Genomic DNA, 12,860 nt, shown 5'->3' with positions numbered 1-12,860 from the left:
CCTACCGCCATCTAGTGACCGAGACTACGTGCCGAAACATAAAAGGGATTATTACGTCACAACTCACAACCGCAAGTAGGTGAAGTTTAAACGGATTATTTGCTTAGATCATGTTTTTTATAACCTTCAGGTGACCTTCCCGAAAACACACGTACGTCAGACCTCAAATTATTTCATATTTGTTGTATTTGAAACTTCAACAATGTTCTGCGGTTTCCAAGGCAACCGCAAGGACGAATACGATTGGTGGAGAGTTTACAGTGTAAGCCATACGTCACAGTTCCACACCTTTTATGACAAAACAACGAATTTGTCGCGAAATATTTCGCAAGTTCGGCACCACTTTGTGTATTCGGACAAAAGTTTTTCACTCACTCTTCTCGAAAGTGAAAGTTGCAGCGGATTTCGAAACGCGCAGTGACGTAGAAATCAGCAAGAAATAATCGCTGTAACGACTAGGCGTGCGTCATCGGCAGGGAACGTCCTATATCTCGCTCTGGAGGGGGTTCATCTGTAGGAAACGTCCCATATCTCGCTCTGGAGGGGATTCATCGGCAGGGAACGTCCCATATATCGCATTGGAGGGGGTTCATCGGCAGGGAACGTCCCATATATCGCATTGGAGGAGGTTTATCGGCAGGGAACGTCCCATATCTCGCATTGGAGGGGGTTCATCTGTAGGAAACGTCCCATATCTCGCACAATAAAGGTGTCATTTGGTCTCTTTCTTTCCACGTGGAGACGAGCTGTGTATAAGTGTGATACAACAATCGCATTTCCGTCAACAGCGAAAGAATCTTCGCTAAAATCTGCTTCCGGTTCGGTTTCCGGTTCCGGCAGTATCGCGATAATATACCGATATAATTATCGCGATATTCGTCGATTTTTGACTTGTTTTGTGCGTGAGGATGATCTGTGACGTAACAAAGAGAATGACGTTTTACGCTTGTTACGTTTGACTGCACATAAGTAATTGAGTCTCAGAATTTACACAATGTTGGAGTTTGAAGCATTTGCTCCCACGACTGAATACAAACATCAACTAATCTTTTCTCAAATCCCAATGGCGCCCACACAATTATTTTCAAAGTTATTTTTGTCATTTTAAACACTCTGCCATAACCGGTGTTCACATCGACATGAACCAGTATACAAAATCCCAGGCAAAACCGATTCAATTTGTAGCTTTTTTTACGTTCACAGGAACTGAAGATGCTACAGGAACTGAGCAAAATAAATATTCCAGTAACACTGTCATGTTTACCAGTCGATTCTGTTTTGTCTTGGGTTTTGGATATTGTCTTAACTCCCTGAAATTAACCATAAAAATTTTACTACGACATAAACTGCTCAAAACGCCATCAGCTTGACGTCAACATCTTGCGAAGAGAGGAATGTGTTTAGCAGTAAATTAGGGTGAAAAATTTGTTTGAGTTCAAATGCATAAACAAACAACATGTTTTCATAGAATTTTGAATCTGTTTGGTCGAAAGGACCCCATATCACCATGGAAACAGGATCTATAATTTTTCTGTGTAAATATTTTACCTGAATCAAACATGTTGACGGCGATCAGCAACCCGTACTCAATGTCATCCATCTCAAGTTTATTCGCTTTAGCGAAAAAATCGATAAGCACGTTCATGTTGGCAACTTGCATTCCTGTCAATCAACTTGAAATGTCAATCAAGTTAAAACGTCAATCGCAGATAGCTATGCACAAAGCACAACAAAGTTTTTTGCAGTTTTCTCGGTTTGTGCAGAACTGAATATTCCAACCGCGCTTTGAAATATTTTAATTTTTTCTATAAATATATGGAAGCATAATTTTTTACTCTACTTACAGATAAAAGTGATAGTAAAGATTTATTTAATTTGATTAATGTCTGTTTCAAATCATCACGCGCGCTAACTACACAAGGTTACTTATTTCGTCACTAAAATAACATAAAACGTATTTCGATCTAGATGTCCATTTCGGGGGATTGATATGTCACGAAAGTCAGGAATAAAATTTTGCGGATTAGAAAATGACCTGAAAGAATTGAGGGCCTCTAGCTTAAAGGGTATCGTAGCAGCGGAACTCGTTTCACAGTAGTTAATAAAATTTTGCTGATTTCAACCCAAACCGCTGACTCACCGATTTCTTCAGCTAAAGCGTCGACGTCTATCGTAGATTTCCTGTAATGATAACCGCAACAATTTCGCAAAAGCATCGCTTCAACAAAGCTTCCCTTTAAAAGAGAAATCTGGTCTTCCTGATCGAGATGGTCGAATCCTGTGGCATAAAAACGTTTTTACAAACAAGTTCATCCTGCCGTAAAAATATGGTTTGATTGTTTACAAAACTGGTTTAAAGCAATACTCTTAATTCACACTTAAAGCTGGAATCACCCAGTCCGTTGCTTGGTGGATGAAGACTAATAAGCCTATAGCAATGGATGTAAGTTCAGAAAAAACATTTAGTCGTTTATCTTTTGGTTTTAGAGATATATATATTTCGCTAATACAGCATATACATATCTTTGAAACTTAAGGATGAACGACTAAATGTTTTTTCTGAACTTACATCCCATGGTTTAAGACAATCATCGGTTTGGGGAATTTGTGTTTTGTAATGTTGCTATATTCGCAACTTAATTGTGCGGAGAAAAGTTGCTTCCGACGGCTGCTTCTATTTTAAGTCATGTTTTGGGGGATTGTTTCTTAAAATTGCGACTTGTCTGACGATTTAACGATGAGTGAAATTTGCGGGCGGTGGCATCGGCTGATGTGGCTCAGTTTGTGCGTGATAACAACGCTCGGGTGGAAGCTGAGACGAACGTGACTCGTTATGGGCAATTTTCAATCGATTTATCTCGCTCTTTGATGTCGTCAATGCAGCCGAAAAAATTGTCGCAAGTGTGCGCAAATTACAGGGCAAGCAGAGCGAATTTACAGGGCAGTTAGAGTCGCACATCTGTTTTACGAGACATTGCGCCGTAAAATTTTAATGATTTTTCACGAGGCTGTGGATTGGTTTGTGCTTCCATCTGTGGATTGGTTTGTGCTTCCATCTGCGCATGATGGTTATATCGGATGAGAGAAGGGTAGCTACACCCCCCACGATATTTTCCACAAACAACCTTGTTAAAATTGCGACACTATTCTTGGTGCGTTTTACGGCGTTTGTTATTTCGACGATCGCGGCTTAACGGGTGGTGGCTGATCCGTCGAACCAAAGGGAATGTGAATCCTGTTTCAACAATGCCCATTGTTACGCGTTGCGCGATGTTTGTTCTTCAATATCACTGTTTTTGTCGAAACGCACGCGATTCAGATTTCATTCGAATTTACGGGAAGTGGCGACGCTGCATTGTGTGGATGTCGCGGAATATGTTTGACTTCGTCGAGTAGCTTGGATGAGTGGTCGGTTTGTACCGATCAAAATGTTTTTAAAAGTCTCAGAAACGTATCAAGAGAATATAGTCAACAGACTTTTAGCTCTTCCAGCAGTCTTTATTATAATATGCCGACGTTTCGATTTCCCATATGAGACACCTTCATCAGGGTAATGACATAAATTGCAAACACAAGTATTTATAAAGCGAAAAGGGCGGCGAAACACACAAAAAGCGGTGGTAAAAAACGCACCAATGGTCGAGTGATAACACCTACCCATTAAACGTCGGCAAATTATAACCAAAACTGCTGGAAGAGCTAAAAATTTGTTGGATACATTATGCCTGGCAGCATCAGTTTATTTATTAAGAAAATATAATGTTGTCACGGTTGGCTGCGCGTAACTGGTTTGTTAACCTGCTTCATGCAAATCTAAGTTGAATGCATCCATATTTGCTTCCCACTTTAACAAACAGCCCCCACAATATCCACCTGGTAGTTTCTTGGTAAATTCCACCAAAACTTTTACGTGGATCGTCGAAATTTCGCACAGATTCAACTTATTTTTTTCTTTGATATATTTTTCCTGCAAAACACAAGATTAAGTTGAAACAAACGCCCAACTTTTGTCTTTCATCATTCAGCATCTTCCCACCCATCTCTGCATGATCTCAGGGTTGGTCCGATATTCTGCGAACGCTTTCCCCACAACTGCGATCACCTCAAGATCTCTCTCCGTCACTTCCTCGTCAACCGGCTGCATAGAAATCATACACGTTAATACAATGACGTCATCTGACCCACTTTTTTAGATTTGCAAAATCATTGCGGATAAAATGGTTCAAAGTAAACAGATAAAATATGTCGTGGCTTTCTGCATAAATCCGGTTTTGGTTTTACGTCAAACTTCGCTGTTAAGTTTGGGCTTGTCACTGTGGCAAAGGTCAATCTGATTGCGACACAAGTTTTTTTGCAAACCGCGCCAAACCCGCGACCACACGCGATTATGACAGAACAAACATGAGGAATTGAATGAAAAGAGACTTCCCACGTGACGAGCCTGGAGCCGAAGTATTCGGAAGTGACTCACGTACCTTGACAGTGATCGATGAAGCCGGAGGTTCCGGAGTGGCGGGATTCGAATCTAATGACGTTGGAACCGAATCCTCTTTTGGTTTCCCTTTGTTTCGACTCCTACGTTTTGATTGGCATTGGATTTCCGTCAGTAAACCTGAGATGGAAAAAATGTTTTATTTTCACGATATTTAGGTCACAAACCACCAAATAATGTTCTATTTGCGCTGTGTGCTGGAGCACTTACACCCAGTTGTTAACGCACAAGGCGATTTATGTGCGTCACGGCAACAGCTTTTACGCCAAAACTATAGAGATCGTATTGCTGGCCGTGTTAGAGTTGGACAATAAGTTGATATGGCTGAACGGTTTTGGTCACGCATCAGTACATTCCAGGTAAATTGTTTTCGAACCATCCAACCGGAACGAAGCAGCTTCAAACTGCCTACGTCATTTCGCGTCGAATTCGTGCGTTTGAATTTCGAAGTGTTTTTACGTTCTATGACGTCATAGAGCTGTTCTATTGACAAAGTAGTGAAGCGCGATGCCCCTGTGCGGTTGTCAGGGCAACAGCAAACACGACAAACCCTTCTATTTTGTCATAATACAAATGTTGGATTCCCGTTCTGTCACTTGTTAACACGAAGCAGCAGTACTATAGCATCGCGAATCCATCAATTGACCGGTTGTTCCACCAGCAATCCCTGCTACAACCTCCCGATAGATTCAAACACAAACTTTCGTGTCAACATTCCTTGCAGGGTTTACTTAAGTCTTGCTCACATTTGTTTAAGAGTGTTTGGAAATATATTTTATCGCTGCTTCACCTCAGTATCACTTCTGTTTACCCTCGCCGTTAAACTCAATTATAAAGGCTGGTTTTGTTTTCGTATAACTTTCCAGAAAACTGAATATTTTTAATCATAAACATAACTGCCAAAGAACTGGTGTATATGGAATACATCGGGCAGACATTTTAACAATCTCGTCATCATCTGTACTTTGGCAGTTATGTTTATGATTAAATTACTTTTCAAGTCCGTGTATAGTGTTTCTATGAATAATTGTAAATTTATATTTAACTCCATGGGGTTGTGGAGCGCAACAAGAAAGTGAAAGTTTTGTTTTGTCAAAAAATTGAAACCTTGGCAGAAATTTGTCGCAAAAACTTGAATTGCCGCTGGCGACGTTTCGGATTGTGACGCTTATTGCTTGTAAAGATGAACTTTTGCGTTAGAGATAATTTAGTGAGGGTCTAAACCAGGGCTTCTCAAACTGTGTGTCGCGAAACATTATGCTTTAATATGTCACAATAAATGGTATACGTGCGTAAATTTATTGTTTAAACATCATTCACATGTGTGGGCAAAACCCATCAAGGGATCGCGTGGAAATTTCTCTCCTAAAATGGGGTCGCAGAGCAAGAAATTTTGAGAAGCCCTGGTCTAAACAACCGTGAAACATGTCTAAGGAAACTTCGTGTGTCGGGTTACAATGGTGAACATAACAAACGTTATTGGTGTTAAACTACGCGCATTCAGTGTTATTTACCCTGATGAAGGCTACCTGTATAGGACGTCGAAACGTCGGAATAAAAATACATTTTCCAGAAGAGCTATATAAACTTGATATTATGCCTGGCAGCAATACTTTATATATTACAAATGTTATATTGTGATCGCATCGGGTCAGTTTAGCAAACCGAGCAGTATGTGTTGAAACGTGCAGAGTTAGATGTTAATCCGCATGACACTTACATTCCTCCAACATTCCGACCTGGCGACATTTCTTTAACCTGCACTCTGGACATTTCCGCCTCGTGTAAGTGTCCATTTCACAACAGCCGCCATATTTACATCTGAAATATAACATCTAGATTCAGTTGGTGCAAACCTTCCATGTACAGTGGAAACCGCAAAACTATGGAATAACAATATTCCACAAATGTTGCCATGTTAAATGAGCGAAATAACGGCCCAATAACAGCGACATGCTTTATTGTTCAAACCTTTCGGCAAATGCACATGTCATTATCAACGTTTAAACAATAAAGCATGTCGGTTTTAAGTCTATTTGAAAACTTATGTATCGTGTGAAATATTTCATTTGGTAAAAACTTGACAAAGTAACAAGCACAAGAAATAAAAAGTGCATGTTTATTTTTGTGGGCCAGACACTCAGTTCTCTGATAAACAAATCTTACTTAGTTGGAACTTCCTTCTTGTTGATGGATCTTCGGAAAAATCCTTTACAGCCTTCACATGTGAGAGCGTTGTAATGATAACCCGAAGCTCTGTCCCCGCAAACTTGACAAACGTCATCTGCACTACGTTTGCGGACCTGAATATTGAGTTGGGTGAATTTATAAACAAAAAACCAACGTCGCCATAAATAATAAACTACTTCGACTTGTTTTGTCAATTGATATCCGAATCTAATTCCCTCGAAACAATGCACGTTTTTCATCATTAAAACATAACTTCTAAACAAACTTTTTTACCCAGTTTAAGTTCAAACTTAATCCACCTCATCGCTCAGCTAATCTTATTCTAATGTCTTTCAGGGAACCAACATTTCATACATATGTTTACAGCAAGTATTCAGCTACAATATGCAACTGCTTACCGTTGTGTCTTTTTTGGTAACAACTCCAGGCTTGAGGCTGGAAATTTGTTTTTCATTTTCTGTCGGTTCCTTTTCTCCATTCTCAGTCGCCAATTCGCTTGTTGTGTTCGCAAAACTTGTTTTCTGTTGTTCAAGCGATCGAACATCCACAGAATAATCCACAGCACGTCCCATAACCGTATGAGCGGACGGTATAGGACGGCGAGTCAACATCTGTGAGTGGGACAGAGTCGTAACAGGACGAAGCCTGTCGAGGTTGAAATTCTCCACGTAAACTTGCTGCTGACGGTTCCCTACGTCACATGCTGGCCTCTGCAGCTCCGGTGAAGTTTGTCTGCTCAGGGTCTGTTCGTAGGGACTCCCTGGTCCACTGTAAGCCCGTACACTCTGCGGGCTCCCACCAATCATCGAAGGCGAATCTACCGAGGGGCTGCCAGCTTGGTAGATCGGGGGAGATAATCCTTGTCGTATCATGGACGAGTGGCCGCCGTCAGTCGTTCCTCGAGGCCATTGCTGGGCGTAGCAGAAAGCGCAGTTGTGGCAAGCATGTAAATGTGGACAACACGAAGGCAGGGTTGACATCGATTGCATGATCCTCGACCGAATGAAGCAATCTGGACAAGAAACCTGGCCTTCCGGGTTTGGATCCGCGAAAGCTGGGTTGAATGTCGAAATCCCGTCGTTGTGGTTGGGGCAGTTTGGATGAGAAGGAAACCAACTGTCTCTGTTCAAGTATCTCGTATTGCTCGGCCCAACACCATCCTGACCGTCGTTGCTGCTTGCTTGATACGAAGAAGCGCTTTGCATTCTGTCAACATAACTCGCACGATTCTCCACTAAGTTCATCCTGAAAAAAGGCGAATTGAGTCACGGGTAAAAGGCGTCGGGTTAGATCTGCCTCGATAACACCAAATCACCACAGTTTTCGGGCAACGCGTAAGTCTCAAAATAAATACGTTTATAATGTCACTGTGATATATATATATATATATATATATATATAGACTCAATACCTGTAGCAGAAATATACACTACATACAAACTGCCATTTCCGGTAAAATTTCAGCTTTAAATATAACTGAAACTTTGTTAGTAAACTGTCTGATGCTTTTAAGGCACAAGAACACTCATTAGTTTGTAAGTCTCCTTATCACCAGTTATGTACTGATTAGTTTTTATTTACAGTCTGTCACATGTTACACACCACTGATCGATCTAATGTACAACATCTCCATCCCACTACTAGCTAGCACTGCTCAGCTTGAATCCACGGTTAAATATTAACCAAAAACTGTTGACTCTCAGTAAATTGCTTGGGAGCAAATCTCACAGCGGGAAATAAATGTGAGGTCGTAAAAACAGCAGCAGTGGCAAAGAGTGAAGACTGCATCTTTGTAGTGTACCGTGAATAATGTTTGCGCTCATTCGCTAATTTTGCCGCTCGCAAAGTGACTGGAACTATTCGTGATTGATTGATGTTTTACGCCTCAGCGATTTCGCCATCGGCAAGTTTGGCGAGGAAACTTTGCGCTTTGGTGATTTCTCTGGCACGAATTCTGTGTTGAAGCCGAATCGTGAGTTTTCAGAGATTTAGGGGGGAGGGCGCGGTATTGTAGAGTGCATGAGTCATTGTCTGACGCGAAACCAGCGGTGCGTGTTGGGAGAAACAGAACAACAGATTATTTGACCTTAAAATAAACCGCATTCACACAATCCCGTAACCATGACAACGTGTACAGTGCAAGGGGTTCAGCTTTATTGCGTCATAAGTAACATAGTTACGTCACAGGTGAGTTTTTCTGCTCAGAAAACCTTCCGTTTGTCGATTTCCGAATTCTCCTGCGAATTTCGAGGCGTTAAGATTGCCCCGGGGCTGAAACTCCTCTGGTTTGATGGATTGGTTCGACCACACACAGACACTGCGTTAAACCTTCCACTAGTGACATGATCCGCCTATTCCTGGCCTCCTTACCCTGCTGACCTTACTTCGACTTGTGAGACCTGGATTGTGGAGAACGGAAGTCTCAAGATACGAGTGAATTTCTCCCTACCAACGTCACTGAGCTGACATGTGCGGTTCCCATATATTCGTGTCGGCCATAACTTATCAGTCCAAAATCTCGTCCCAACATCGAAACGAACATGTTTTACTACTTGATGTGGCAAACTTGAAACTTCCTTACCGTGACCTTTCAGTTTCCTCTCTGACCTTCAACTCAACTCTCACCTAATTATTTTCTGTTTACAAACCGACCGACGTAGCTTTGGTGGAAATCTAACTTTTTTATCGTAAAAACTTCAAAACTTTGTTTAGTGATTATTTATAAATTTCACTCTGTTGCTATTTAGCGACCTTCGATAAGTTCGGCACGTTGATTTTTAAAGTAAAAATAAGACGAATTCTTTGGTTTAACAAAAAAACACCCAAGATTTAAGCTTACCTGTGGATGTTTTCCTGCATTTCGGCACGGTTGATCACGTGATGCGAACAGACGTCGTTGGACCAGTTACCATGGTGACTGACTGTGACATCACAAGGCTGGTTGTGTCGAACTTCCGGCCAGGTTGGGCAGAACTGCATTTCTCTAGTTATCCCGTTCCTCAAGCGCAGATAAAAAGTGACAAGTGTCGAACAAGCGATACAACTTTATGTGATCGCGGCATCACCAACCTTTTTCCTTCACTTTTATGCTGATCAACACGAATTAATCGGCGCCGAAATTCGCAACTCGGCGTGTCAGACCCGCGCACTACACCTGCTATATGATATGTTGTAAACTTGTAATTGAAACTTTAAGCTGGAATCACATTCTGCTTGTTCGCAGATACTGACGATGCTATAAAAGCGATATATATATATATATATATATCTTTGAAACTAAAAGATGAACGACTAAATGTTTTTTTTTCCAAACCGATGTAGCAAACCCGATAAAATTCGCTCATACAGGTTTTTGCTCATTGTGATAGTTTGTTAATAATTTTTAAATGTTGCGTTCAAGTCAATATTCGCGAAGTTGGCTAAAAACGTGAAAACTGATAATTTTCTTCGTTTCATATTTTCATATACCTCAATAACAAACCCCCACGTAGACAACCTGCATAATTTTTACAAATTCATTTCGTCGACTGACTCCAGAATAAGAACTTTAAGTGGCAAATTCAATATTTGATGCAAATCAGTCACATGTTGCAGAGACAGCCTGGTATTATTCTGATCAGACAGACTTTAATTACACGAAAGTTAGCCGGTGGTTACAGACAAAAATATAGTTGCAAATTTTACGTCACCACTCTGTCACGTGACAACATGCAAATGAGCAATGACACAGATAGATTTATTACCCCGCGGTGACAACACTTAGTGCGATGACTGGCAGAAATATTATTAACCGCATGCAAACAGCGAAGTTTGACCAGGGGAGAAAAACCGCCCATACAGCACGGGTTGAAATGTCCGTTGATTTCTGTAACTTTTCTCTTGCATCGCTCAAACAGAACTAGTTGTTAAATCGCGACAAATATTCAACATGGGGTTATCTGATGAAATCTGAATTTCTGATGTTGAAAATCAGAGCTATTATCAAAAGATTGGCAGTCGACCCCAACATCTGGTAGCATAAAATACAATTTTCCCACTCGATAATTATTTTAAGTAATTATAAACAACACTTAAATATATTTGCACTGGTTTGGTTATTATGAACTGTTGCTGACTTCCGGAAAGAATTTTCGATCAGATTTTATGTGTGTATAAAGGTCAGGGGCCTTAAACCATTCTATTCGTCATGACTAACTTCAAAATACGGTGTAGCGTTTGACCATATCCAACTGTTTTGCGCTCCATAACCTTTCAATGTTGCGCAGCTATTTCCGACTTGGTGATGGTTTTAGTGCAGTTGTGTTGCAATGTTGTTGTTTTTCAGCAAGCCAAATCAACTCAACTCAAATCGAAATCCGATAGCCACTTTGCGATTGGTTCAACACATACCGTATTTACTCGATTGTAAGCCGCGGCTTATATTGTTTTTTAGCTGCCGTTTGTGCGGCTTATAATCGAGGGCGGCTTACAATCGAGGGCGGCTTACATTTTAATTTTATACCGAAATTATTTCTATACTCCAACATTTTTAATTATTTGGGGTTCAAAACATGTATGCATGTACAGATTATATGTCGATATACGTTCTGTCGGGTACAGTTATCAACGTGACTTACAGATATGGGCAAATAGTCATACCATATAACAACAGAAAGATGTATTATGAAACAATAGTATCAAAAATTCCAGCGTGCGGCTTACAATCGAGGGCGGCTTACATTATTTTTTTAACACCTCAACATGCGGCTTACAATCGAGGGCGGCTTATAAACGAGGGCGGCTTACAATCGAGTAAATACGGTAGTGGTAAATTGAACAAAAATAATCTTTCGCATGGTGTCGCACAAGAGCAGTAAACGCATACTGTGACGTAATAGGGGGCGGTGACGACAAACCCGAGCAGCTGCGCGTTGTTGATATTTTTGTGCAGCGAGCCATTGAAGTTTCTTTGTGGAAATTCTGAAAGGCGGTTTGTTTATTTCGAAAAATCTTATTCGCTAAAGTTTTGTGTGTTATTCTAATCGTTGTTGTTTGGAGAATATCAACTAGATTACAGCACGCTATTGAGCTTGGTTTAATTTAAATTTAACTACAGTGTTTCACTGATTTCCTGATTTAGAGCCGAACTAACATATTTACGAGTTACGACTAACAATAGCACTGGATTAATAACTGTGAAAAATGGTGCGGTTTGTCAACAGGTAACATCACTTGTAGTAATTAAAAATGTGTTAAAGTAAAAAATGTTTTTATTTTATTTAGGTTTTTGACCATTATATTTGTTTGAAAATGTGGTTTTGAGGAAATCATTTGTAAAATTGTATTGAAGTAATTTCTGTATAATTGTATGGATTAGGTGAAAACGTAATATCTGGCAAATTAAATTTTCTTTAAATTCATCTATAATTTATGAAATCAATATATCTTAAGGATTTCAACCGCTTGTTATAGTTTTTGCTCAGTCTTATAGCAATACAGCAAGTATTTAATGGTTGCTTTGTTTAGCGATGTTTAAATTTAGCTCCAACATAGACTTAATAGTTTTACTTTAATAATGTGGTAAATATAGGTAATTATTTCAAACACTTAATGATGTCACATTTTTATTGAGTAAACCAATATGTTGACATTCTACTTCAGTATGTGGATACAGTAACCTTTCATTTCATAGAAACAACTATGTGATGTGTATATCCAGTTTACATACCTTTATTATTGTTAATTTTTGCTGAAACAATATTGTAAATGCCATTTAAACAGGTTGGCATGTTAAAGAGTTTAATATCTTTTCATAGAGAATCATGACAGTGGCTATTTTTTGCTATACAGTATTGACAATACAAGAAAAACTCTACAGCCGGCATACTGAGTTGTGCCAACAAATTGATGTATTTAAAAAAATGTAATCTATGCATTTACCAGTTTAATGTAAATAGTAAAACACTATATTCCCAACTAAACCCACCAAAAACTGTATCTTTGATTACAATATGTGTAATTAAACTAATTTCTATTTCTTAATTAAATTAATAGTTTGTATCTTGTCATTATTTATTTTGTTGTTGTTGTAATGATTAAACAAAGTAAACATCAGTTGTATTTTGCTGGTTTCAACTTTTGGATTGGATGTTCATTCCACTGTTAGTTTAAGCTTTGCAGTTTTTGTTTTGTCCTTTCA

At 39.6% G+C, this 12,860-nt stretch overlaps 1 protein-coding gene across 1 annotated transcript; it reads right to left on the bottom strand.

Annotated features, from left to right (window-relative positions):
* Nucleotides 1-29: 29 nt before the first annotated feature.
* On the bottom strand, nucleotides 30-9,707 carry LOC145237175 (bile acid receptor-like). Its single transcript, XM_080099943.1, has 10 exons — nucleotides 9,522-9,707; nucleotides 7,081-7,927; nucleotides 6,659-6,795; nucleotides 6,213-6,313; nucleotides 4,476-4,612; nucleotides 4,037-4,138; nucleotides 3,874-3,967; nucleotides 2,141-2,278; nucleotides 1,549-1,662; nucleotides 30-913 (listed from the first exon to the last, which is right to left on the bottom strand). Exons 1-10 carry the CDS (start codon nucleotides 9,659-9,661, stop codon nucleotides 672-674), a joined length of 2,052 nt encoding a protein of 683 aa, XP_079956069.1. The 5' UTR covers nucleotides 9,662-9,707; the 3' UTR covers nucleotides 30-671.
* Between the last annotated feature and the right edge of the window lie 3,153 nt (nucleotides 9,708-12,860).

The sequence above is a fragment of the Phallusia mammillata genome, chromosome 7 (genome assembly GCF_965637545.1).
Source record: "Phallusia mammillata chromosome 7, kaPhaMamm4.hap1.1, whole genome shotgun sequence".
NCBI classification, from domain to species: domain Eukaryota; kingdom Metazoa; phylum Chordata; class Ascidiacea; order Phlebobranchia; family Ascidiidae; genus Phallusia; species Phallusia mammillata.
The sequence above is the reverse complement of the archived record's forward strand: the minus strand, read 5'-3'. Positions and strand labels throughout refer to the sequence as shown.